Source organism: Penicillium hispanicum (genome assembly GCF_028827665.1).
Source record: "Penicillium hispanicum strain IBT 35686 chromosome Unknown utg000001l_segment0_segment0, whole genome shotgun sequence".
NCBI lineage: Eukaryota > Fungi > Ascomycota > Eurotiomycetes > Eurotiales > Aspergillaceae > Penicillium > Penicillium hispanicum.
This window is the reverse complement of record NW_026623193.1, coordinates 2,598,629-2,625,426: the sequence shown is the minus strand read 5'-3', so window position 1 is coordinate 2,625,426 and position 26,798 is coordinate 2,598,629. Positions and strand designations below refer to the sequence as shown.

Here is a 26,798-nt window from a genome sequence, read left to right as displayed (position 1 = left end):
AGCAAAAAAGATTGGCTCCATGGAGTTCCCAGAGCCATGCAAAAAGGCCTCAAAGCACATGACGAATTTTGGCGTAGAGCTCCGTGTCCAGGAAGTTGTATGTCGGATCTGACTCGCAGAAGGGGTGACGGGTGAGCAGAGTGCCGGCAGTTGGCCGTTCGGAGGAATCCCTAGAAAACGGTTAGGTCTTTATTCCCTCTGAGTATTCAAGTATAAGAAAATTGAAACTTACACCGTAAAACAGTCCCACATGAAAGCAAGAGCGGCAGGACTGATATTCATAGAGACGTCCTCTGGGATAGGCGGAGCCTGGCCAAGACTTCCCAACTTGAAGATGGCACCGATGGCTTCCTCCTTGCTCCATGGACGGCGGCCGGCGAACATCTCCAACACCACACACCCAAGCGACCATATGTCAACCTTGGCACTATAGCCTTGGCCTTGGGATTGGATGACTTCCGGGGCCATCCAAAAGACTGAGCCTTGCATGGAGTTGCTCGAGTCGTTGCCGTAGATATCATCCGTTTTCTTGGAGATACCGAAGTCGGAGATTTTACATGTCCCATCAAGGTCCAGTAGAATGTTGTCGGCCTTCAAATCTCGGTGTAGGATACCCATATCATGCAGGTATGCCAGACCGCCGAGAGTTTGGCGAGTCAGGGATTTGACAACACTTTCCTCAAACTTGCCATGTTTGCGCAAACAACTGCCGATGGAGCCACCAGAGATATACTCGAGATAGATCGAAATCGACAGTTCACCACGCTCGCATCCGAGATACTGGACGATATTGGGGTGTTCGAGATGCTGCATCGTATCGATCTCCTGGTCCAAAGCTGCTACCATCTCTTTGACGCGGTCCCTGTCTGTTCCTGCGATACGTGGATTGATCTCAACTTGCTTCACTGCCAACACTTCACCATTGTCCGCGTTCATGCCCAGATACACCCGACCATAGGTCCCCTTGCCGATAAGTTGACCGCGGATAATGCGGAAAGTTGGCTGCCGTTGAGGGACGGATCCGCTGGATGCTGACTGAGGGACATTTTGCGGGATAGGATCCAGTTGACTAATCCGGGTTCCAGGTTTGGGGCTAATCTGCATAATCTTGCCGCCGAACATCTTTGTGCTCTTACGACGTAGCACATCTCCCGAACGCTGAGGACCGGTAGAGCCTATACTCTTAGTCCTGTGGGCTGCGCCCCTTGCCACTTCTCGGATGGACTTCTTGCGGGAAAGACCACCACTTCGGTCAACATTGCGTCGTGCAACAACTCCAGCGCCTTGTGGTGGTCGCGTGGTGGACACATCCGTTCCATAAAGAGCAATCGGATCAAAGTTAGGGTGGGGTAGGGTAGGGGGGGCATCATGTCTGCTCTTAGGGGTTGCGTTGTGTTCAGTATTAGCCTTGGAATTTGGGGATGGCGGTTCTTCTAGATAGGGAGCATCGAGATCAACATCTGGGAAGAAGCTATCCAGATTGTCGATAACGCCCTCAACAGGAGGTCTGCTCGCCCAGACATCTCCATTGGCAAACGAGTTCCTCCGAGGTGGTCTGTCATTCTCCGGAGAGACCGGTGTAAAGGTTCCAGCGGACCTTTCCAGGTTGTCAGAGGCTTCCCCGCCAGAACCATGAGCCGAGGGCACGCCAAAGCCCTCAGTGGTGGTGTTCACAGGGGAAATGAAGTTCACGGTGCGGCGTTTTTGTGGTTTGTTCTCCGTATCCACAATCAGCGAGGGCCTCTCTGCCTTGGTTTCAGGCTTAGGCTGGGGCTTCTTGTTGGCCAATGGTTTTGCAAAGAGGCCATCATCAGAAGAATCATCGTCATCGTCAGAATCTTCTCGTGGCTGAGGCGTTCTCTGGAAAGAGACCTCATTTTCTTCGAATTCAAATTCTGGGCCAAACGACTTTCGCGATTGCAAACCTGGCCTCTGCGAGCCCGTAGAGGCACTTTTGGCAGAGGTGGTATTTGTAGTAGACGGAGTGGGGGAAAAGGCCGGTGGGTTCTCATTGCCTTGCTCTGTAGGATATGGCGGACCAGTCTTCGAAGAATCTATTCGTAATATTGATCAGCAACCCATCTTATCATAGAAGTATTCTCACAGAAACCATGGAGCGATTTGTCTGGAGCCTTACCTAATGTCGTTCTACTCGAAGCTGTCGCCGCAGAGTCCATAGTTGGAGGCCGATCGGAATCCGAGCCAACGCTGTCTCGGTTGGTCGAAGATGGCGTCGAAGGCACAGGTACGGAAGGAGATGGTGTACCGATAGCACTGGTCATGCGACCAACGCTGGCCAGGACAGCACCAAGGCCATGGGTCGGGACGCCTGGTTGATTCTGCGACTGAGACTGGAGGTGAGGTCGCGGACGATCTCGCTCACCGGGGGGTTTTCTAAGAGAATTGACTTTAGTGAGGGTGTTTGACTCGTTCGGTGCAGTCGGTGGTTTTCGTAGCGGGACTAGAGTTTCTGACTTCTTTTCTTCGTAGGGAGAGACGCGAGGAATATCAAAATCGATGATCCCGTCACGTCTGTAACCAGTCTCCCCGTATATGTCTTTCCTGCCTAGAGTTTGTTGTGTGGGCGGAGGGAAGCGGGAGATGCGATGCTCCTTTTGTTTCCGTTCAACCTCGCGCAGATGAGCTTCATGGCGAGCAAGGAGGTCCGCCTTATCAGAATCCAAGATCTGACTAGAGTCTGAAGACCCGTCTGGAAGAGTCGTTGTATTCGACGACGCTTTCAGTGTTGTCTGTCGAGAGCCTAGTAAAGGAGAACCCGGCTTGACTGGGGCCTGTGGTGAGATGCGATGGAGAGCATCCTCGTCCAACGGTTTGCGAGGGATAGGGGTGTGCGTAGCGGTTGGGGACAGAGATGGCTTTTCGGAGGGGATTGAGACACCCAGGCCATCAAACCTGGGAAGATGGGGTCTTGTCGTTTGAGGCGGGGGCCCTTGAACGAACAGCTTTAAGGAGCCATATGCATCCGATTTATTCCGTCGGGAGAGCGCTAAAGTCGTATCGGTCATGGGTTCGTCGTGATCAGTCTGACCAGGCTCAGTCAGGAAGATCTGTGTACTAGACCAATCGGGAATTCCTAGGTCCTTGCAAATCCCTGCCCGCAACGATTCGACTGAGTCCATCTCAGACACATCAATCAGGCGATAATTCACGCCATCCATAGTTGCAAACACCCATCTCTTCGGTTTCAACGTGGTTGCGGAAGATGGACGTTCACCGAGAGACGTATCGCTAGAATTGAAACCGGGCTTTGAATACGGCAGGTAGGAGCTACCATTCGCACGAGGCTCTGGACTCGGAGGTGAGTCCAGATGCTGCTCTTCCGGCGATGGATGGTTTGAATCAATCGCCCTCGTCTTCTTTTTCAAAAAGTTCAAGAACCCCTTGCCATAGTCCTTCGAATAAGAAGAAGTCTCTCCACTCCATGGCCGAGCAGACGTTTCCTGAGGCGATGGGCGAGCACCGTCCTGGGCTGGTCTGCGAGTATCATAATATCGACCCACCGTAGAGTAGGACCCTCGACCAACTCCAGGAATCGAATCAGTACTGTTGCCACGAGAATGATCAACCCGCAACGACAAGTCACCAGTGGACGAGGATGTCAAGCCCGCATAAGACGGCGACACGTACTGTGCGGCCGGACTCCCGCTCTTGGGGCTATCCTGGGGCCGAAGAGACGCATTGGGGAAGGTACTAGTGTCACTGGAGACAGAAGGGCTCTGACGTCGGTGATCACTGAGAGTTGCCAGGGCGTTCCGTGTATAATCTGATCTCAGCCAGGTAGGAGACTCTCGCGAGGGCGAATCATATGGCGAGTCACGGCCAGTGGGGATGGGCAAGGTTACTGAACGCATCTGCGAACTTTGCTTCTGGTTTTGACTGGCAGAGTTTGACATATTTGCCAGCTGATCCGGTGTGATATCGTTTACTCCGGGGATTGGACCTGCGGAACGGGGTTCGGGAAAGTGACTGGAGTAGTAACCAGATCCGCTGTCAACAGATGTGGGAATCAACACTGGCGGGTCCGTCCGCATTGGGGTTGAGATGGAGGAATCAGGCGTGCCATCATGGATCTGGCGGATCAGCTTGCGCATGCGCAGACCCTCTTCTCGTTCACGGGTTGAATCCCATCCGGTTCCACTTCTAGCACACTCCTTGGCCAGCTGAGGGTAGACAACTTTGTGCATCTTCCCAAGATTTCCTCGCCCCCCGGAGGCAAGTCCCAGCTCGAGAAAGTCGGCACCTTGAAGCTCTAAAGACTTGAAAGTCTCTTGCCAGTCCCTAGAGAACCCGTTCCTTGCAAGCCAGAGAAGAACCCGATCAAGCGGCCATTGTACCGCAGCCTCACTTGGTGACAATCCACCCAGAGACGCACCGCTGATATTGTGACGATGACTCGGCGATTTCGTCAAATCCATTGTTTGGCTGGGGGTTTGTTGTGGCGGGTTCTCATTCGTCAACTCGTGAACCGTGCCATGAAGAGCGAACGGCAGAGCGTTTCGCCCCCCTGGGGTCTGCGGGTTGTAAACAGTGTCGGCAGGAAGGTGCTCGAACGCTTGGGTTGGAGCCTGCCGCTGCTGCGCGTAAGGGTCGTAGGGCACTCGCCCTTGCGACTCGAACAATGCTGGAAACCCACCAATCGTCTCATTCCCAGGAATATACGTGGCAGAGGTGAGTGGTTGAGTGTCTGGTGGGGGAACGATCGACAATGGCCCGGGTGGACGGTACGGCAGATGCTGATTCTGAAGCAGCGGCGGCGGCGGTGGTGGTGGATATCCAGCGTTCATTGGCGATCGGCCCCAGCCTTGCTGCCACTGCATAGGAGCCCCATACCCCGTTGTTCCTGGAGGCGGACCAGGTGGCGGTGGCGGTACGACGGGCTGCAGCTGCGTTGGAGGGTGTCGGGGAGGCGGCGGCGGCAGAGTTGGAGGCCCCGGGAGGTACTGTTGCCGTTGACCATCCATCGCAATGGATGGAGATTCTCACGGCCTAAATATTATAGTATACAGCCCACACGACTGTCACTAGACCACTGACAGAGAAGCGAGGTCTTGAATGTTTCCCTCCAGTATTATCCGCATCACAGTTGTGTCGAGGCAGCTCCGTGAGACACGTACAGCGGATAAGCGATGTTTTGTCAACGCCGGATCGCGCATTCAGTAGATCTTGGCTACTGGCAATGAGAAAATATAGCAAGTTTCGGAGGTGGGCGCATTAGTCCAACGTATGTAGTTCGATGTGGACGACCCCGAAGCTATCTTCACGCTCGTTGGTAGGGCTCGAACAGGGCTTGTATGGCGAGCAGAGACTAGAAACAGGGAAGCGCTTAGCTGGTCAACAGCTAAGGAGCGAGGCTGGGACTCCTGACTGCAGGGAAGCAAAAGATTGTCAGCCGGTGTGGAGGGAAAACACTGGAGGGCGATCCCCCTCCGATCGTAGTAAAATCCGAGCAAGTCTAAGCGACGGGAGGAGAGTCCAGCCACACGCTCCTTGCATCGGATATCATCACCTTGGAGGCACAAGCGCACTTACCAGAAGAGCCAGCAGGGGTGAAAGATATTGCCCGGGGAGATAAGAGAGCTTGGGTCTATCGCGACGAGCTTTGATGCCTGGGGGGGAGGGAGTCACGTGGGAGGAGTGGAGTTGGATTTGCATAGTAACGATGCACGTTCAACAGAGTACTGGTTTCTCCTCCGTACAGGAGCCAGCTACAGTTCCAGCTCAGTATGGGAGTGAGGCTGATCTGCAATCATTGGGCCTGGTTTGGGTACCCTGGTTCTACATATAGACGTCGGATGATCCTCCTGGGAGCAGCCTATGCTCGGCCATTGTTTGACCCCTGCAGGATCCAGACTTCACACGTTCATCACTCACTCCGCTTGTGATGCACAACTATGAAACCATCCAGCTGCCCGGTCCCCATCGGTGGACCTGAATTTCTCAGCCCGGTGTCTCATCTTAAACCAGTAGCTACCTGACAGCTGAAACATCCTGCCGGGTAGCGCCCGTGTGGCGGTCGAAAAGGGGGAGGCCTAATCATCTCTTTTCTGAACCCGGCATCTACCAATGTTCCCTAGGAAGATATTCACCGTGTGCTTGATAGCCTCATTCATTTCATGTCATAACTGCGTGGAGATGAGAAGCTATTTGAGGGCCTAACTGATTAACCACAGCTCAGGGATACATGTATGGCATTCTGATTCGGGCTGGGTGGGGACGGTCACTCCCAGGCCATTGAAACTATCGCTGCCGAGAAGATGACAAGTACTAAAGCAGAGCCACCATGTTGAACCGGTCGTGTCGATTACCTATTTGTTACGTTCCGCCGCGGCTTCAGCGGTCAACTTCAATCCAGACGGGGCATCGTCGCGAGGCATGTAAATCTCAACCATCTATACACCGCATCAGCCAGATTCACTCACGGAATGTCAAGAAAACTTACCTGGAGATTCTCAGAGTTGCAGAAGCCCTGGTTAGCGAACAGCTTGGTGAGTTCATCCCTAGTCTTGATCCGGTATCCCTCGTATCCATCCTGCGCACCGAAGACCTTCGGGATGTTGGCAAAGTCCCAGGGCTGGATATCGTTGTAGCGTGCCTCCCATCCGTGGATGTAGCGCTCAATGGTGTATCCTTCATTGCAGATCACGAAGCTAAACCGTGATTCGCATGAGCATTACTTCGTTTCAAGATCATACAATCATATCGCGGGGTAAGCAACTTACACGATCGGATTCAGCTTGTTTCGCAGCATCGTGCTGAGCTCCTGCGCCGTCAATTGAATGCTACCATCTCCGATGAAGAGAATGGTACGGCGGTTGCCTTGTTCCTTTGCTGCCAAAGCAGCTCCCTGGCAGGATCCGAGTGCGTAGCCGATACTGCCCCAAAGCACCTGGCTGATTGCAGTCACGTTGGCGGGAAAGCGGGTGTCCCAGATGCCAAAGTTGGCAGTTCCAGTCTCCGTGAGAACCACGTCCCGCTCCTTCAACCATTGGCCAACAGTCGGCCATAGCCAGGCGTGAGTGATAGTCTGGCTGGTGGAAGCTTGCTCGCTTTCGGGAAGAGTGTTCGTAATCGGAGGGGCAGGGGTTGCATTTAGCTTGCCCATCTTCTGGACCACCTTTCGGAGGACACCTTTCATGTTGATTTCGGGGTATTCAGAGTACCTCACTCGCACATAGGTACTGTGGAAATCAATGGTGTTCAACTGCCCGATGCGATACGTAAATCCCGTCGTGTTGAAGTCAGACTTGATTGCACCAATGCTCAGGATGAGATCCGAGGACTCCACCACATCCCTGACTCCTGGATTGGATCCATTGCCAGCATAGACACCACCGAAGTTCTTGTGTGTCTCGTTTACTGCACCCTTGCCCATCGGCGCCACGAATGTAGGCAAGCCGGATGCCTCCACCAAGTCGCGTACCTCATCCAACACACGGTGTCGAATGGCGCACGCGTCAACCAGAATAACTGGGTTTTTAGCCGCACGTAGATACTTCAGCACAACATCCACCACGTAGTCCTCTTTTTCGGGGTCATTCTCGGGCAACGACAGATCGAGAGGCTTCTTTAGGCGATCGCCGTTGACCTTGGCTGAGATCATATCAGTAGGCAGAGTCACGTAAACAGGGCGACTGCGGATCCAGCATTCACGAATGGCGCTGTCGATAAGAGTGGCAGCGTCATGCGGGTCATTAAGTCGGGCGACGTAGCAGGAAATGGCAGCGCTCATTTTGTTGAAGACTTCGAAATCGCCATTACCGAGAGTGTGGTGCAACAGCATGCCATCCTTCTGCGACTTGGTGGTCGGCTGACCCACGATATGGACAATGGGAACAAATTCAGAATATGCACCTGCGATCGCATTGAGTGCGGACAATTCTCCCACGCCGAAGGTGGTGATCAAAGCACTGATCCCCTTTACGCGCGCATAACCATCAGCCGCATAACCTATCCACAGAGTAAATCCTTAGAATCCCAATCGTCTGTGAGTTTACATATAGAATACATACCAGCATTGAGCTCATTGCAGTTCCCGACCCAGTCCAGATCACATTTGGGCAAGTAGTCCAGCGCAGAGAGATTGTAGTCGCCCGGAACTCCGTGGACAGCACGGATCCCAACCTCATGCAGGCGCCTAAACAGATACTCGGCAACATCCATGGGGTTCGCAAGCTCCTGTGTAGCAATATCGGTAGACGCCATGATGACGGGTGAGTGTTGTGGTGGGAGACGATGGATGAGAGGAGGAGGTGGAGATGGAAGAGAGCAAGAGGGGAGAGGGTAAGAAGAGAAGCTCTCACGCGATTACACAAACGTCCTGCGGAGCAATCGGAGCCTGCCACTCAACGGTAAAACAAGGCACTCGGGAGATACAGCACCGGATCAGCTCTGCAAACCGTGGAGGTGAGGCCACAGTGAACTAGTTAGTTACGTCATGATCGGACCATCCATGGATTGATGTCATGCCACTCTGCGACTGGTAACTAACTAGTTAACTAACTAAACTAAAGGAAAGCTATCACGGTGCTCAAAAGGGCCAGCGGACTGATCAAAACACTGTAGATATCATCTGGCATCCATGTCATATCAATACAATGAGAACGGAGTAAGGAACATGAGTAAACAACCGCCGGCGTGATAAGCTTCGCTGCGTGCTCTTGCCTGCCGATCCACCACCGTGATGGGCGCCCGCTAAACCCGATTCAACCACACAAACCGCCCCCCACTTGCGCGCGATACCCGGTACTCAATACTCCCAGCAAATCTCAGTCTGGGCAGTCGTCAATACTCTGGACTCGACGGAACAAGTCATCTCGCAGAATTTTTGGATGGCCGGGCCGGGGAAAAGAAGCATGCCGAACAGTGGGAACCAGTCCGCCAAGCGGAGAAAGGTAAGTCCACAAAATGATGGGAGCGAAGTGACATCCACCCTCGACCTTTTCTTCTCCATGATCAAGAACTGACGAGCCGAGTAAAGGGAGGATGGAAACAGCCGTCTAGGCGAGTCGCCATCGAGAGCGGCGAGAGCGGTGTCTTCGTGACCTGTGATAAGGGCAGAGAGAGCAAATGCGTCGCTGAAGCGCTCGACCTCTTCTCGCAGGTTCGTAAAGCTTGTGAAACGTTAGTCTGGGCGTGATTCATTCATTAACTGGGGATCCCAGGTTATTGAAAAGTTCGAAGGCCATGATCAAGGAAAGAAAGGCCAGGCTCAAGACGAGGACGAGGGTTCTGACGATGGTGACATCGAGGCCCAAATCCAAAGAGAGCTTGCGGGCCTCAAGCCAGCCAAGGATAAATCACGCCCCTTTGAAGCTACTCAGCTCGAATTACCCTGCGGTACGTCTCTCAAACCTCGAATAGCATGTTCGCCGGTGCTATTCGATAGATCTAACAAAAGCCGCTTGATGCTAATCTTTTACAGTAATATATGTGCGACTTGCCAAGTCGATAGACCCGGTGGAGTTGGTGCATGATTTGTGCGCTGATGCACAGGCCCATCCGGAAACGAAGAGGTGCCGATGGATTAAGCGCATGACCCCAGTCACCGAGGTCAGAAAGACTCTGAGCGTGGATCTGGAGGCCTTCGCGAAGGAAATCCTCAAGCCACACTTTCACTCTGGCGGTCCACCGACGAAGGTGAGTTCAGACCTCCATAGGCTCATTCTGTCACATGTCGGGCAAAACGTTTAGTCCTACATTCCACGAGGGAAAACGGGCATTTTGACCTGGACTATGCTGATTCCAGTGGCTTGGCATATAGTACGCCATCCGACCTACTGTGCGTGGTAACGAGAAGTTCAATCGAGACGCCATAATCAAGACAGTCGCCGATATCGTTGGTCCTGAGCATCCCGTGGATCTGAGAAATTATGACAAAATCATTCTGATTGACGTTGTCCAGGTGAGGACTCTGTTTGAGCACATATTCTAGAGACCCAATGGGAACTAACGATGTCGCTATAGAATGTAATTGGAATGAGTGTGGTGGGAGGTGATTATGAGAAGTTGAAACGCTACAACATTGCCGAGATCTACAATCCATCGCTGGGCCCAACGCCCCCGAAAAAAGCCCCGGCTCCGGCCCCAGGGCCCCAATCCTAGTCCGTCGCGACATATGACACCCAGCTAAGTGAGGCCACAAGTTGTCACGGCGTCTTAGCGTGCGGTTCCCAGAAAATACGATTACGAATCATTGAAATTGCGGTGACCTGGTTGGCGCGAGTGCAGCCCGGCTGCTATTTCAAATTTTAGCGAAAGCCGTCATGCAGTAACAAGTCTCGCACGCAAAGCGAATGTTTGTTTACCCGGGTACAGAATGATGAGATAAAAGGAGATATATCCAAGCCGTTGTGCTGAACAAGCAAGGAGTGGTCGAATTGCGACCTCCAAAAGAACTGGACTCCCAAGAACCACAACACCGATTAATGGATTGGTGTCTACAATCCCCACAGTACCAGATATAAGCAGCGTATGAAGCGAAGGCGCTACCAGCTATTAGCGGTGGGACGCCCGTTCGGGCTGGCATGAGTACGGACTCCGGATCGGCGATGATGGGGAGGCTGTATATCCGAGCAATCAGAAGCGAGAAATTCTCTCGGCCCAGGCCTTACGCAGTTAGGGCGATGACTTGCGCCTCGTGAAGAACAAATCGAGGTTCTAAGCCCCGAACGGGGGCGATCCACGGAGGGAAATTCGGCAATGCGCCGCCGTGATTGGCGGGCAGTGGGTGCTCGGATGGTCCGCGTTGCTGAGAGCGGGATCCTTACGCGAGGCTCGTCAATGCTGCACCCAGGGACGTACAGTAGTCCTCCGTTTCCCAACTCATTGCGCCTTTGCACGAGTCTCATTCGCCTGGCGATCGCATTGCAACGCGGACAGTCTCTCTTGGGCGCTCTTCGGCGTCAACTTAGCAACTCCATCCGGCATTCGGCCTCGGTTAGCCCTACTTAGCTTGGATGAAGTTCGTGCATCTCGCGTAGCTGAACCTACTTCGTACAATGGTCATTGCGTGGACCAAGCCCCGTGGCCACTTTCCTCGGCGGTTACGTGGGCATACAACGTTTTGAAGACATTGCCCATGGCTGACTTCTCGCAGCCTAGCATTCAGAGTCCACCTGGCATCCAGGGTCATGGCCATCTCAATCTCCTCGGAGTTGAAACCAGGCCTCCATTCCCATTAGGTCAGGGGGGCACCCTGATGCTGTCTTTCAATCGATTGCGATTGTTTCTGGCGGTCACCTTCTTTCGTCCACATCAAGATGCACCCTGCTGATGTGAAAGTACGGCTTGCCATTCCATCCCCTCGAGGCCCGAGCATGGGATCCTCTCGCAATACCACTCAGGCTGTCCGATGCTATGAATACCAAAGGCTTGATGTCGTGGTCTCGTCAATCTTTCCTTCGACTGTCCACGTACAACAGTCCCAAAATATCCTCGGTCATGTCCATTCTTTGCGGCATCTAACACTCTCAAACGGTGTTCAGCTACTTCTTAAAAGCTCACCCTTTACCGGCACCCCTCTTCTTCGTCAGGAACGGTACTTCCTTGATACTGAAGCTCGCTTCCTTGCTCTCCTTGCACACAGTGCCAATCCGTGTATCCCGCAGCTTTACCACTATGACCCTCACGGCAGCCCTCTGGGTTCTGCCCACTTGATACGACAATATGTACAAGGCACAAGCTTATCAGAGATGCAGAGCCGACTCACCGAGCAAGAACGAACTGACATTGACCGTCATCTGGGCTTCCTGGCCAGTGCAATTTCCCAGAACGCGGCTTCAAGCTTTGGTTCTTTGCAACAGGTGGCTCTGGGTGCCGGAAGGCGCTCTTGGCGAGAAACGTTTTCTGCTCTTTTTGAAGGCGTACTTCGTGACTCCGAGGACATGTTCATTCATCTTCCCTATGCGGAAATTCGGCATGAGATGAGTCGTCTGTCATCCACTCTGGAGGAAGTGACCCTGCCTCGTCTGGTGGTCGTGGGCTTGGGCCGACCATCCGACGTCTTGTTGGATGAAAAGTGGAATCAGCTGTCGGGTGTGGTAGATTTCAGTAGTGCTTTCTGGGGCGATGTGTTGATGGCACAGGTCTTTGAGGAATCGAGTCCCGCGGTGCTCGAAGGGGCAGGGTTGCCATTGAGAAGAACGACTGGGGAGAAAATCCGATTGCTCATGTAGGTGATTCTCGCTGGTGTCATCTACCATTTCTTTTCATTCGATCCTGCTGATACACTTCTCATCGACAGGTACACCTGCTACCGACTGGTTTCCGAGATCGCAGTACAATATTATCGAAACCGAGACGAGACTAAGGAATTCGATGCGCGGCGACGATTGATGGTCACCCTCGCCCGCATGGCGACACTCGAATCAACGTGAAGGAAGTGCATGCGTGCGCAAAATTTGTCATTTGCATATTTGAGAAACTCGATACCCCTGAATCGCGATATAGATTTGTATCCCTGTCCTTGGGCGTGGCGGGTTGTGTTGGTGTAGGAGAACGATCGCGCGGAGCCTTGTGTATATATCGGCATGTGATTCGGAGTTCGGTGCGGTCATCTCGAAATTAACGTACGATTATAACCACAAATTTGGGAAACGATGTAGAGAGACTTATTTACGGGGGCAAGAGAATCAACCAAGGCCAACTTCCGCGGTGCATATCTCTTTCCTTGACGCTCTGCGCGCATTCCAGGATGGCCTGCACCCGTAGAGCGGGAGCGGGGCAGATCCCTTTAGCCTCCGCCATGTCGTCAGCTAGCATTCCGCCGAGAGCTCCACCTCTTCTTTCCTTTCCTTCTCCTGTCTCATAGCCTGCTACCACTCTGTCGCAGGAAATGGCTCAATTTCTGAGAGGCAAGCAGGCTGGTATCCAGAAGGACCTGTCCGAAGGCTTGTCCCCAGACTTGTTCCAGCTCGACGACGTACGTTCTTGGCGTTCCAGGCATCATTTTTCGATCGTGGACTGATATCCCCGGACCCCAGTTTGAACGGTGTGGCGTGAACTCACAGATCAGTGTCATCGCGTACGACCCCGTGCAATCCGTCCTTGCCGTCGGCACCAGTGATACCCAGTTCGGAAGCGGCCAGATCTATGTGTTCGGTCAGCGGAGGGTGTTGGTCGTCTTTCAGTTCCCGCGCAAGGCTTCGGCAAAGTACCTCCGGTTCTGTGCCGACAAGCTTGTCAGCGTCGATTCCAAGAATGAGATTAGCGTCTATTCACTTGAGACTAGGCGCCTGGTGACTTCCTACGCGCCACCAGGCCAAGCTACCACACTTGAAACCGACCCTAGTCTCGACTACGCCTTCATTGGCCTCTCAAACGGTTCGTCAAGGACGGAGACCGCGATACAACAGAGTATCTTTTGTTGACCTCGTTATAGGTGATGTGATTGCCTACGATCTCGACCGAGAGTCTTTGACGCCTTTCAAAATCCCGAACCTTTGGCTGGCCCAGAACCCACGAGCCCGACTCTGTCCAGTTGTGTCGCTCGCATTTTCAACACGAGATATTGGCAAAATATTGGTGGGATACCCCGAAGGCGCTGTGACGTTCTCATTCAAGCAAAATGTTGCGCAAAAGTACTTCGTCTATGAGCTGCCTCCCGGAGCTCCAGGTGGAGACCCGGAGATCCCCTCGAATGGCGTACGCAGGCCCCGACTGACAGATGCGGTCTGGCATCCCAATGGAATCTTCCTGTTGACTGTCCATGAAGACACCAGCCTTGTCCTCTGGGATTCGAAGGATGGCCGCAAGCTTCACGCCCGGACCATTCAGGCTGTTAATATCGACCAGCTTGGCTCGGCGAGTCGATTCGACCCGGCAGTCGACCACAAGGGTCCCAAGGAGCCCGTTACGAAAGTTGCCTGGTGTGCAAAGGAAAATCCCGACGACACCGGCCTTCTTGTCGCTGGCGGGCGAGCCGCCGGTGATCCAAACAAAGGCCTCACTTTCCTGGACATGGGGCCAACACCTAATTATCAGACATCCTCCTGGCAAGTGCTTTCCAGCTATTTTGAGCGTACGCGAAGGAACATGAATTTGCCAGTCCCACCGGGTGCTCGTGCCACCACGTTCTGTCTAATTCCTCGTACTACTCCCTATTTCTCAGGGGCTCACGATCCGATCGCCATTCTTGTTGTTCTGTCCTCGGGCGAATTGGTCACAATGAGCTTCCCTAGTGGACATGCAATTACACCCACAAACATGCTCCATCCATATCTCTCTTTCGTTCATCCATTTGTCAACAAGGCCATCCTCACACCGGTTGACCGCTCGGTATGGTTGGGTTTGAGGGAGCGCCGACTACAAGGGCCCAAATTCACAATCGGCGGTGCAGAAGCAAAGAACCCTCTCAAGCGTTTTGAGAATCGGAACATTATCACTACCGCGCATGCCGATGGAACGGTCCGTCTTTGGGACGGTGGCCATGACGATGAAATCGAGAACAGCGACGTGGTCCAGGTGGATTTGGCCCGAGCCGTGGGTCGTGTTCGTGGGATTGAAGTGAGCGAGATGTCCCTGGCGAGTGGCTCAGGTGAACTCTCAGTTGGCCTGACTAGTGGAGAGCTTGTTGTATTCAGATGGGGTAACAATGCATCCTACGGCAACGAAGAATCCCCAGGTGCCAACCAAGGCCCGGGAAGACTGACTCCGATTGCCCACCGGACGGATCCAGGTCTTAAGTCAGGAATGCTACCAGTGACCCTTCTGGACATGCAACAAGGCCCAGTTACAGCCTTGAAACACTCTCCTGTGGGTTTTGTGGCTGCTGGTTTTGAAGGTGGTGGCTTGGTTATTATCGATCTGCGGGGTCCTGCAATTATCCATACGGCACACCTGTCCGAGTTTACCAAGGCCTCGAAACGTAGCAGTTTCCGGAAGACTCGTGGTTCAGAAGACTCCCCAGCGGAGTGGCCTACTGATATCGAATTCGGTGTGATGACTATGGAGGGCGAAGGTATGGTATTCTCAATACCAATCTTTTATATCATGCTGCTAACTGGATTTTAGATTATTCCAGTATTTGCTGCTTTGTTGGCACTAGCAGAGGAAACGTCGCAACTTTCAAGATTCTCCCAGCGTCCAATGGAACATACTCTGCTTCTTATGCTGGAGTTTCCCCCGTCGATGACAAGGTCATCAAAATAATTCCCATTGACGCAGAGTCTGGAGGACAAGCTCTTGCCACGCCCACTGCCGTTGGTGGATTGAGGAGCGGTGTCAAGATCAACGGTGTCGTTATTGCGGTCACTGTCTCGGGCTGCCGGATCTTCAAACCCCCGACTGCTAAGGGTGCGCACAAGTCTTGGGATGACTACCTTTGCGACTCAGCAGCAGTAGTCAAGTCCGACGGACGTGGCTATAGCCTAGTTGGGCTCTTCGGCGACGGGAATGCCCGGGCTTTCACGATTCCTGGCCTGAAGGAAGTTGGCTGCAATAAGATCAACCATATTGCTGATATGCGGCGGCTTTCGGAGGCATGCATAACACCGACCGGTAGCGTGATGGCCTGGGTTGGCCCCTCCGAAATCGGGCTTTTTAATGTTTGGGGCACTGGAAAAACGCTGTACGTCACGGACACGGTTCAACTCGATCAGCATGCTGACCTTTCTCGCAGGGGCTTCTCCCAAGATCGCCTTTATGATCCCGAAAAAGTCCTCCCGCCGCGCCCTACAATCACTAATATCCAGTGGATCTCTGGTACTCAATATGTCTCACCAGGGGACATGGATATGCTGGGTAAGTGCCCGATTTTGCATTATCCATTATCCATTCCCATGTGAGACCTAACTCTAACCATGAATGCTTAATGCAGTCGGAGGTCCAGACCGTCCTCCATCGAAGCGAATGGTCGAACAGATGAGATTTGACGAGGAAGAACGTCGTAAAGCGCTCCGAGAAGGCCGTGCACCACCCCCGGAACAAGGTAGTCAGGAGGGCTACTGGACCTACATGTCGCGTGCAGTTCAGGAACGCACAGAACGTCTCGGACTTGCGGGCGACACAATGGACCGGCTGGAGGAGAATAGCAGTAACTTCGCCACCGACGTTGGAAAGTACGTGCAAAATCAAAAGAGGAAGGCAGTCTTTGGCGGTAAGTGATTGCACAATTTTCCACAGATGAAAGGTCTCCCCCTTGCGTGCCTTCGTGCGTAGTACTAACCGTTCCTTTGCAGCACTGGGCTCGAAGTTCGGGTTCTAGGTTTCTGTTTGAGACAGACTTTTCTTCGTACAGGAGACGGCATGGCTCCGGTTTACTCGAAATGAAGCGTGCTTTTCTATGGTTTATTGACTGACCCCTCACAACTCCGGCTGCTATCCAGCTTCGTGGCTCTTTTCCATATACCCATTGAGCTTGGGTATTTCCCTATAAGAATTAACCCCCAAACTTCCAAGCTGGCAATTTATCCATCCCCCAGCATCCCAGCGCGGTACATAATGAATGGCGCGGACATTCTTCGTTGCTGATCGTCGCGCTACGGAGGCGAATTCTTCTCAACCTAGCCGCTGAGGACACTTGTAGAGAGGAGTTCTCATCAAGATTGTAGCTCCTACATACCCCAGTGCTATAAATGGAACTTTCTCGGCGCGTGCATAGTTTCTCAAAAGTGAAATATATTTCGTAGGCCCTGATCAACGCATAGTTGAAAAGGGTGTTGTTCAGGAAATTGGATCCAGGTGTCATGAACGTCGCATACTGGTTGTCATCAAAAAGATTTGAATGTAGAAAAGGCGGGCGAAAAGAAGCAGAAGGCCATCAAGGCCATGATAAAGGTGTCTAGTGCACCATGACTTCCGCCTGAGGCTGGTGCGCGGATTTCTGCTCGGAATCATCACCCATCTCCACATCATCGTCGCCCTCACCAGCTTCATCCTCATCCAGGTCGTCATCGTCATCATCGCTCTCCTCTTCCAAGTCCTCACTGCCAGCATCCGAAACCTCATCTTCTTCATCCTCTTTGCCGGCGGTTGCCTCGCCACCATCCATCTCGTGATCTTCACCAGGCTCTGGTTTGTTATTGTCTTCGAGTTCTTTAACAAGGGCAGCCTCCAGCTCGGCTTCTTCGGCACCGTAGGCGCCACTATCATCGTCCAGGTTATCAGCCTCAGGCTGGTCAGGCGGGTACTCTGCAGGAGCAGACTCGTCCGAATCCCTGGAGAAAATGTTAGGACAAAACGGCCAATAAGACTAATCGGTGGTATTCATACCATTTGATGGCGAAGCGCGTCACACGGGGCTTCTCTGCGAGGACATTGCGGCGGATGCGATCAATCACCGGCTTAGCAGGGGGATCAGCGGCCAATTCTTCCGAGTCATACTCGTTGTTGACATAGTAGCCAACCCGGACGAATTCACGGCTGTCGTAGCTGCAGGTAAGGAGAATGACAGTGACACCGAGGATTTCAGAAGGAGGGATGCGAGTAAGGTCGGGCGCATCAGCCTCAAAGATGAACTTGTTCACACCGACGGGGATGGGGCCGACAAGAAGGGAGTCGAGTTCCTGATCATACTCAGAGCTAAACAAGTCAGTGAGGGGCAAGTCAAGGCTGTGGTTGGGATAACATACGAAGTGGCGGATCCGACATAGGTCAGCTTCCATTCCAGGTCTAGGAAGAAGTGGTTAGCAAGAGGATGGGACAAGTGGATGATTGGCAGTAGTCACCTTTTTGAAGTTGTTCTAGACACTCGAAAGTAATCTCAAACTGATAAGATGCCGTAAAAGTGGCAGGGTTGTTGAGGATTTTGACGCCGAGAAGCGAGACAACCGACATTGTGATCAGAAGTTAAATGCAATTATGTACGTGGTGTCAGACGGAGACTCGAGGGATGGAGTCAATTTATAGGTAAGCGGTCGAATCCCGGGGAAGCGAAACAAACAGACCGCAAGGAATGCACAGGGGACAGAGAGACTCTTTCAACAGCAACAAGGCACATATGCGAGGAGCCCATCCCGACGCGCCTTCGCGTCCCTTGCGCGCTCACCGCCCACGTGACGAACCCGCAGACTCAGCGGCTTCGTGATCCTGCAGCTCCAATACTTCTGTGGCCTGCAATCCTTCACTGTTCCCCCGGTTTCCCGTTCTGCTCACTGTTTTCCCGGGAAGGGTGGGGCAGCTGACTGAATTCACTAGATCTCATCCCGTCTCTCGCCCTCTATCAGCTACATATACCCCTGTCGAAAACCTCACTCTCCCAAGATCTCGCATTCTTGTTACTCACTTTCGCTGAGACGACCACAGACATCGCCAACCATGGCAGATGACGAGGCCGAGCAAGCTTTCTTTCAGGCACAGGCCATGGAGGCTGAGCCTGCCAGTGCAGTCATAACTGAACAAGAAGGCGCAGATAATTCCGACGAAGAAGAATATGATCCCTCCAAAACACTGGACGACCAATTCCAGCCCCCCCAGTCAGAGCCCCAGCAGGCTGAAGATAAGACAGGTGTTGCCGTGGCACTTCCAAACCCGAACTCTACCTCAGACGTGGACACTGGCCCTGCCGGTGACACCCCGAATCCTTCCCAGAACCCCGCAAGTGCTGAGTCTCAAACACCCACGCCAGTACCAAGCTCTGGTGCTTCGGCGCAGCCTCAGACCAGAACAATCGGGGGATTTGTGGTTGAGGATGATGATGAGGATGACAGAGAGGAAGCGGACTATGAGCCGCCGGCTGCCTTGAGGGTTGATGATACAAATGCCGCCATGCCTGTGACCATGTCTGAAGATCCAAGTTCAGGAAATGCAAATCAAAACACTTCCCCTGATGTATCATCGCACCCGGCTGTGCAGGGTCCTGCCTCCGTGCCAGATGTTGCCAATAGTTCTTATATTCCTGCTCCTGTTTCCAATATCGATCCTTCTGCCTCTGGTCAAGCTCAGTGGACTGCTCATGATGCAAGCCTACAGAACAGTACTGTTCCTACTCCTGTACCCGATTCGCCTTCAGCCTCTCGAGGGCGCTTACCTCACGATCGTGTGGGGATCCTGCAGGACCGGGTCGAGGAAGATCCTCGCGGAGATATCCCGGCTTGGCTGGAGTTGATTGCTGAGCACAGAAGTCGTAACAGACTCGACAGTGCTCGCGAAGTCTATGAGCGATTCTTGAAGGTGTTCCCGATGGCGGTAAGCTCTTGGTCTTGTCTTTTTTTCAGAACATACCAGTGCTAACAGATATCTGACAGGCCGATCAGTGGGTGGCATATGCCACTATGGAGTCAGAGCTCAACGAACTTTTCCGCTTGGAGCAGATCTTCAACCAAACACTCCTCACAATCCCAGATGTTCAGCTCTGGTCTGTTTATCTGGACTATGTTCGTCGCCGTAATCCTTTAACGACAGATACTACTGGGCAGGCAAGACGGGTCATTTCATCAGCATATGATCTCGCTCTTCAATATGTGGGCATGGACAAGGATAGTGGAAACATCTGGACTGACTATGTTGACTTCATCCGTTCCGGGCCTGGTACTGTTGGGGGATCTGGGTGGCAAGATCAGCAAAAGATGGACTTGCTGCGAAAGGCATACCAAAAGGCTATCGAAGTCCCGACACAGGCCGTGAATACATTTTGGAAGGATTACGATCAGTTTGAGATGAGTCTCAACAAGCTCACGGTAAGTCGGCCTTCTGTAGTGTGGTCGGAGACCACGCTGACTTATCCGCTCCAGGGTCGAAAATTCCTCCAGGAAAAGTCGCCATCATATGTGACGGCGCGCAGCTCATACACCGAGCTTCAGAACATTACTCGGGATTTAGTTCGCACATCCCTTCCGAAATTACCTCCTGTCCCGGGATCGGACGGTGACATTGAGTTTGCCCAACAAGTTGAGATATGGAAGCGCTGGATTGCTTGGGAGAAAGGAGACCCATTGATGCTCAAAGAGGAGGACCTTGCTGCGTTCAAGTCGCGCGTGGTATATGTCTACAAGCAGGCGCTGATGGCCCTCAGATTCCTGCCTGAAATTTGGTTCGAAGCCGCCGAATTCTGCTTTTTGAATGACGTGGAGACTGAGGGCAACGAGTTTCTCAAACAGGGCATGGAAGCCAATCCGGAAAGTTGCCTACTTGCCTTCAAGCGAGCGGATCGGCTGGAGCTCAATTCTGAGTCCGAGCAGGATTCCTCCAAACGGGCAGCCAAAGTTAGAGAGCCGTATGATACGTTGCTCGATGCGCTTTACGATTTGATCAACAAGGCTCGGACTCGAGAATCTCAAGATGTCGAGCGTATTGAGGAGACCTTTGCCAAACAGAACCCAGAAAGCCACTTGGCGTCCAACGAAGATGAAGACGATGATGTTCAGAGTGAAGCAAAGGCGGTCCGGGCGGCCAAGAAGGCGCAAATCGATGCTGTTCGCCAAGCACACTCCATTCAGATTACTATCCTGTCTAGAACAGTCTCATTTGCCTGGATTGCGCTTATGCGTGCCATGCGTCGCATCCAGGGAAAAGGTAAGCCAGGTGAGATAGCCGGTTCCCGGCAAGTCTTTGCAGAAGCGCGAAAGAGAGGCCGTATTACTAGCGACGTATACATCGCCAGTGCCTTGATGGAGCACCACTGCTACAAAGACCCTGCTGCCCTCAGGATTTTCGAGCGAGGCGCAAAGTTATTCCCTGAGGATGAGAACTTTGCTCTCGAGTACCTGAAGCACCTGATTGACATCAACGATATTATCAGTAAGTTCCATGAAACGTTCTGATTAACTGGGCCAACTTACTGACGTTTCTTTCAGATGCTCGGGCCGTGTTTGAAACGACCGTTAGGAGGTTGGCAGCCAATCCGGAGAATGTGCACAAAGCTAAACCTATCTTTGCCCTCCTGCATGGATATGAGTCACGATACGGCGATCTTGTCCAGGTCATCAACTTGGAAAATCGTACGCGCGAGCTCTATCCCGAAGACCCCACGCTGGATCAATTTGCCCACCGTTACTCTACTTCCTCCTTCGACCCGACCGCCGTCCGGCCCATCTTGTCACCATCCCAGACTAGACCCAAGACGATGATGCACTCTGGTCTTGCACTGGAGTCTCGCAATGATCTATCACCGAGATATCAGGACACGTACAGTTCTCCGAAACGATCTTACCCCGCTGATGATTTCGATGATGACTCGGATCGTCCGCGCAAGGTCCCCCGTGGCGAGTCTCCGGCCAAGGCGATGCAGGGCCGACGTATTGTCGACCAGCAGAAGCGAGGACAGCAATTGAACGGACAGGCCACGTCGCAATACAAACCCCAAGGATCCCAGACTCCCCTGCCTCGGGACGTTGTTCATCTCCTCAGCATTATTCCTCCTGCATCTGCCTACAACATCTCGCGCCTCTCTCCCGAGAAAATGATTGATCTTATCCGCCGTGTCGAGATCCCCACGTCTACTTCTCAGATTCCACTTCCAGCGAATGTGCGGGGACTTGGAGCAGCTCAGTCATCCGGAATGAACCCATATCCTGGTAAGTTTCTTTCAATTCCGCGACTCTAGCTAGGGAGATGTTCTAATAATTCATGGCATTGATCTCAGGTTCCTATCGCTGAATGATTAGGCTGGCTAATTTGATTGCCGTCACCCATTCCCCTTCTTTGTACAATCTCTTCATTTGCAATAACTCCTTTCTTGCCCTAATATCTGAGGTGCAAAATCGGCGATTTCAATGACCCCCAACCTCGTTGCGCGTGGAGCCTCGTTTCTTTATCCAAGCTACAAGCCATGGGATCTTTGCGAATTTCATCTAGAGTCCATTGCATCAGCTGGCGTCGGTCTGGTTGGCATCCTTTTTTAGGGGCAAGGGTGGCCCTGCAGTTGGAAGTTTCTTTCTCGGCCAGGTCCTCTTTTCCGCTGGGGGAGTTTCTCTTGCCATACCTGTATAGTTCTCGGCACATAGGGCAGATATCTACGAATTTACAATTGTCCGGCTGTCTCGGCCGTGAATGTCGTGATGTTTTCCAAAGTTCTAGCAGGTTCTCTGAGTCCATTCTCCAATGGATGGGGAGAAGCACTTCACGAATCCATTCACGTGAATGCTCACCTTGAATGGAGCCCATCGGTACGTGTGCCATGCCACTTGGCTGATTGGCCAAGTCTTGGACAGTTCACCTTGACGGGTTGTGATATCTAACTATGCCACATACTGGCATCATCTCTCACCACCATGTCCCGTGAAGCTTCCCAATCAAGGGAATGCCCAGTCTTGGAAATCACCTCCAGCTTCACTCGTTGCTGCTTGTTGCATCTTTGTGACTTGAGCTGATCTATCATAGTTCTGCGGCAATTACCGTTAGGGCTTGATTCTTTCACTCAATACTATGCCAGACAATGACAAGGTTCGATATTGAAAAGAAAAAGATATCATTATCTATGCCATTTACCCCTCGCATCTATTCCCACACATCTTCTGCTTGGTCGCATCAACTGCCATACTTCACGAAAGGCATATCGTCATCATCGCTGTCCATTCTTGGAACCCTCGCATGCTCAGCTCGATCATATTAACTTCCATGCTTCACGACAAGGAAAGCACCATCCATTAGAGACCTTCCTCGTCGGGTATAAAAGGTCCCCTCTCTACCAGACCTCCCGATCTTCTTGCTTCTTCCTTTCCTCCACCCTCACATTTTCGTTCCTATTCAATATCTCTGTTACCACTCAGAGATAGATCTCCTGCATCTCGACGGTGGCTACCGTCACCGAGGTTTTTTTTTCTTCTCCCTTTATTCCCCGCACTTCATCCTTTCTCTTCCCTTTCTCATCCTCTTACCGACACCCCAACCTTCCTCTCTCTTGGATCCCAAAATCTGGTGAGTAAAAACTCCATACACCTATGCTGGTTTGCGTTGGATTCCTGAATATTTGTTTGGCTATTACATACAACCTTGTTGCTGTACAGCCGCTGGTTTCTGGTAACAGAGGCCCTCCGTTGGCTTTTACTGAACAAGAAAGATCTCACGTTCTGTTTTGAATACACATGGCAAGAGGAATCATGTTAATCATTGACATTCATAGGGATCCTTTCGTTATGGACCCCCTTTCGAACTCCAAGAACGGGGGTACCGGCTCCGACCAGAAAAATGGTCCCTCCAAGAATGGAGGCTCGGGGAACGGCAGCCCCCCTGGGGATGACAACGGGGCTTCGTCCCAAAAGAAAGTAATGGATTCAACCCTAGTCAAATCGGCTGGGTCACTTTTAAAGGACGTTCATGATGTGGACTTCGAAGTGGAAGGAGTTGGCATGCTCACTCGTCCGTTTATCCCATACTACTGCTTCATGCAGGATCGCGAGCCGGTAAGCTGTCGTCAATATCCCTCCTGTCTGAGTTGAGCACGATTATTTCGTACTTCTCCCTGCTTTAATCCTTTTCCATTTCTCTTTTGCTATTGTTCGAGAATCAACATGATACTAACTTCGTCAAGAAAGAAGATGTGCGACCTATTGAGCGGAGTGCCTACAGCACGTCGGGAAAATCCATCGATGTGGTGATGAATGCCTTCCCCATTCTGAAGTTCCCAACCAGACCAGTTTACCAATATGAGGTACGTGTATTCATGGCTACCATTCTCTTTGACACTCTCAAACTAACAAGGTCAAAGGTCAATGTGGTTTCCGGTCCCTTCCTAGAAGACGACCGCCGAGTTATCCGTCGCCTTTTTGACTGTGATGCTCGCAAGCTCAAGCTTCCTGACGCTATTTTTGATGGACACCGAACGGCATGGTAGGTTGTTGCATATAGCCAATCCAATATTCGCTCCCGCTGAAATTGATAGGTCTCTTATTGACTGTGAGGAGATTCATGAGCGACTCATCTATGAGCATGGAAAAAGGAACCCACATGGAGGCCAGGCCGACCTCCACGGCAGGGGACTGATTTTCTCGATGCTGAAAACTCGCAAGATCCACCTTGGTGCTATCAATGCTTGGCTCGAGAAGAAACGTGACCTGGATGAGTATGTCATTGAGGCTCTCAGTAAGTACCAAATCCCGTTGTAAGTTCTGAGCTCGAACTTATTTGACTTGGAAGACTTCTTGGATCATTTACTGCGAGACTGGCCTTCCCGCGAATACACGGCGCACAAGCGTGCATACTTCTTCCACAATATCCATGTTCAGGAGGAAGAAATGAGATTGCACGCTGAGTTCAACATGGGAACGCGCTCCTTGTCTGATGAGTTCCACTACCAGCTCTGGGGAGGAGCTACATGTTACCGTGGCATCTTCCAGATGATCCGACCTTCTGCCGTAAGTTGTCTTGCTTCAAGTTTACCCCAAGAATCAATGCTAAGATCCGTACAGCGTGGATTGCTCTTAAATTTGGATACAGCCCATGCTGTATTCTTCTCTCGATTCTCCCTCCTGGGAATCATGCGTGGCATGCTGGACCTTGGTGATGATGATGAGGTGACCAAGAGACTTGCACCCATCCCTGATGGATTTGGTGGCATCAAAGAGTCCTTGGACTGGATGCGCATCAACAAGAAGATCAAGGGAGTTCGAGTCTTCCCCCACTACGAGGGATGCCCTCAAAAGGAGAAGGGTTTCATCATCCACGGCCTTCTCAACACAAATGCGACGACATATGAGTGTCGATTCAAGGACAAGGTTACTGGGAAGATTGAGGATATGACCATTTCAAGGTATTTCGCAAAGAAGTACAATGTGCTTCTTCAACATCCTCGGATGCCTCTCGTGCAGATGGAACGTGACGAAATTGTGTACCCTGCAGAGTTTCTATTCATCAAGGGCCTCCAGCGATGGCCTTTTAAACTCACTGAGCAACAGACCTCGGACATGATCCGCTACACGGCAAAGAAGCCCGCTCAACGCCTTGATCACATCATCAAATGCAAGCGCCTGCTGAACCACCAGGCTGACCCCAACTTGACCCACTATGGCCTAGAAATTGGCCCATCAATGATCAAAACGAAGGCTCGCCTACTGCCAAATCCCGAGATTCAGTTTGGCAATGCTCGACACAACCCGGGCACGAGTGCACGTTGGGATCTCCGGGGAAAGAAGTTCCTTAAGCCCAATGTGGAGCCTCTGAACAGCTGGGCAGTTGGTTATTTCAACGGCCACCGGAACGCAATCAATTTCGACCAAGTCCAAGCTTGGCTTGATCTCTTTGAAAAAACCTACAAGGCGCACGGTGGGGTGATCGGTCGGCGTGCATTTACTCTCGAGCTCAAGGAAGACATTGGTCAGGCAGTCAAGACCCTCTATGAGATGACCGGCAAGACTTGGGGCGCTGAACCACAACTGTTGGTCTTTATTGTTCCCGTCAAAGATTCGTTTGTGTACCTCCGAATCAAGAAGTCTGCCGATTGTCGATTCGGTGTACCTTCTCAGGTCCTCCTGGCTGCCATGTGCAAGTCAAACAAGCCCCAGTACCACTCGAACGTTTTGATGAAGGTGAATGCCAAGCTCGGTGGTATCACTAACAGGGTCATTCCTACTTCCACACGCTCTGCCCTGCGTCCTTACTCGGTCATCATCGGGGCTGATGTCACTCATCCCATGCTGGGTGTCTGGACTCCATCTCTGGCAGCAATGTGCATTTCCAATGATACATATGGTGTCAGTTACATGGGTGGTTGTCAATGCAACGGTGACAAGGTTGAGATAATCCGAGAAGACAACATTCGCGACATCATTCGACCTCTGCTTCTTGAATGGATTGGCACTATCGGAAGGGGGAAGTTTCCACCAAAGAACATCTACTACTTCCGTGATGGGGTGTCTGAATCTGAGTACAAGAATGTGCTGGCACGAGAGGTTTCAGCCATTCGACGAGTCGCCGCCGAGTGCTGCGGGCTCAGTACGTATCCGGGCAAAATCACCGTGGTTGTCGCCAACAAGCGTCACCACTATCGCGCATTCCCGAACCCCAAGGATCGTGCGTGCGCTGACAGCAACGGAAACCCTCTTCCAGGGACTCTAATCGACCGTGATGTCGTGAGCCCCCATGGATGGGACTTCCTTCTGTACTCCCACAGTGCACTCCAAGGCACTGCACGCCCTGTGCACTACAAAGTTCTCCTGGATGAGATTGGCCACAAGCCCGAGGAGCTGGAGAACATGATCTACGAACAGAGCTACCAATATGTTCGTTCCACGACCCCAGTTTCGGTCCACCCTGCGATTTACTATTCGCACTTGATCTCGATGCGTGCTCGCCACCATGAAAATGTCCCATCCAGTGCTGGTCCTCAGAGCGGCCGCGGGATCAAACAGTCCCGATCTCTTGAAAAGCCGAGCCCAGATGATCCTCTGGCCCCTAAGGAGAAGCTGCTTGAGATGGCTGGCTCGACGAACCGTCTCCCTTACAAAATGTGGTGGATCTAAACGCATCATACCATGGTGGAGGCTCCCGGCTTGTCTTTTCAGACTCTAAGTCAACCGCTCTGAAGCATTGCGCGACAGCTTCTTACGACAATCGGCATCCTATTCTCTATTTTCGGTACCCCCTGGTGCTGACACTCCCGACTGTATGGGGCCTCCTACCATCTTTTCCTTTCAATGCCTGCCTGTCCACCTAACCCAAGTTTGATTTCTTTTTCAGTACTGTTCGCCTGCTTTCACACCATTCAGTGCTTGACCTTGAAGCTTTGGACTGCGACTGTCGTTGTTTTGGCTCCATTTGGACCCTCCCCAGGGACCGAGCGGATGCGGATGAATGACTTTGGTTGCGGACCGAAGCATCGGTCGTGTGGTCTGGCCGAAACGGTCATTACTCATTGACTATCATTAGAAAATACATTTTGTGATTTTCGCACACGAGTTCTCTTCGTA

At 52.2% G+C, this 26,798-nt stretch overlaps 8 protein-coding genes across 8 annotated transcripts; 5 read left to right on the top strand and 3 right to left on the bottom strand.

Moving 5' to 3' along the window:
* Positions 1 to 49: 49 nt before the first annotated feature.
* Positions 50 to 4,982, bottom strand: bck1 (uncharacterized protein; the record flags this gene model as incomplete). The annotated part of the gene is made up of 3 exons (XM_056940192.1): positions 50 to 170; positions 233 to 2,054; positions 2,138 to 4,982. The coding sequence occupies 3 exons, from the start codon at positions 4,980 to 4,982 to the stop codon at positions 50 to 52; spliced, it is 4,788 nt and encodes a 1,595-aa protein (XP_056804472.1).
* A 1,344-nt stretch (positions 4,983 to 6,326) lies between these two features.
* Positions 6,327 to 8,223, bottom strand: N7459_001006 (alpha-keto acid decarboxylase family protein; the record flags this gene model as incomplete). The annotated part of the gene is made up of 4 exons (XM_056940191.1): positions 6,327 to 6,410; positions 6,461 to 6,668; positions 6,741 to 7,968; positions 8,031 to 8,223. The coding sequence occupies 4 exons, from the start codon at positions 8,221 to 8,223 to the stop codon at positions 6,327 to 6,329; spliced, it is 1,713 nt and encodes a 570-aa protein (XP_056804471.1).
* A 559-nt stretch (positions 8,224 to 8,782) lies between these two features.
* On the top strand, positions 8,783 to 10,122 carry N7459_001005 (THUMP domain-containing protein; the record flags this gene model as incomplete). The annotated part of the gene is made up of 6 exons (XM_056940190.1): positions 8,783 to 8,912; positions 8,979 to 9,145; positions 9,183 to 9,357; positions 9,443 to 9,657; positions 9,782 to 9,922; positions 9,985 to 10,122. Coding segments are annotated over 6 exons (966 nt in total), but the record flags the coding sequence as incomplete, so codon positions are not given.
* A 1,157-nt stretch (positions 10,123 to 11,279) lies between these two features.
* On the top strand, positions 11,280 to 12,395 carry N7459_001004 (phosphotransferase family protein; the record flags this gene model as incomplete). Its single annotated transcript, XM_056940189.1, has 2 exons — positions 11,280 to 12,190; positions 12,263 to 12,395. The coding sequence occupies 2 exons, from the start codon at positions 11,280 to 11,282 to the stop codon at positions 12,393 to 12,395; spliced, it is 1,044 nt and encodes a 347-aa protein (XP_056804469.1).
* Positions 12,396 to 12,853: 458 nt separating this feature from the next.
* On the top strand, positions 12,854 to 16,222 carry N7459_001003 (uncharacterized protein; the record flags this gene model as incomplete). The annotated part of the gene is made up of 7 exons (XM_056940188.1): positions 12,854 to 12,940; positions 13,002 to 13,341; positions 13,400 to 14,977; positions 15,031 to 15,586; positions 15,638 to 15,759; positions 15,836 to 16,114; positions 16,197 to 16,222. 7 exons carry the CDS (start codon positions 12,854 to 12,856, stop codon positions 16,220 to 16,222), a joined length of 2,988 nt encoding a protein of 995 aa, XP_056804468.1.
* Positions 16,223 to 16,798: 576 nt separating this feature from the next.
* On the bottom strand, positions 16,799 to 17,793 carry asf1 (nucleosome assembly factor ASF1; the record flags this gene model as incomplete). Its single annotated transcript, XM_056940187.1, has 4 exons — positions 16,799 to 17,174; positions 17,230 to 17,538; positions 17,589 to 17,628; positions 17,685 to 17,793. The coding sequence occupies 4 exons, from the start codon at positions 17,791 to 17,793 to the stop codon at positions 16,799 to 16,801; spliced, it is 834 nt and encodes a 277-aa protein (XP_056804467.1).
* Positions 17,794 to 18,273: 480 nt separating this feature from the next.
* rna14 (cleavage polyadenylation factor subunit RNA14) lies at positions 18,274 to 21,499 on the top strand (the record flags this gene model as incomplete). The annotated part of the gene is made up of 4 exons (XM_056940186.1): positions 18,274 to 19,143; positions 19,203 to 19,634; positions 19,689 to 20,694; positions 20,751 to 21,499. The coding sequence occupies 4 exons, from the start codon at positions 18,274 to 18,276 to the stop codon at positions 21,497 to 21,499; spliced, it is 3,057 nt and encodes a 1,018-aa protein (XP_056804466.1).
* A 1,480-nt stretch (positions 21,500 to 22,979) lies between these two features.
* Positions 22,980 to 26,351, top strand: N7459_001000 (putative eukaryotic translation initiation factor eIF-2C4; the record flags this gene model as incomplete). Its single annotated transcript, XM_056940185.1, has 6 exons — positions 22,980 to 23,297; positions 23,426 to 23,545; positions 23,603 to 23,724; positions 23,777 to 23,976; positions 24,031 to 24,248; positions 24,303 to 26,351. 6 exons carry the CDS (start codon positions 22,980 to 22,982, stop codon positions 26,349 to 26,351), a joined length of 3,027 nt encoding a protein of 1,008 aa, XP_056804465.1.
* Positions 26,352 to 26,798: the final 447 nt, after the last annotated feature.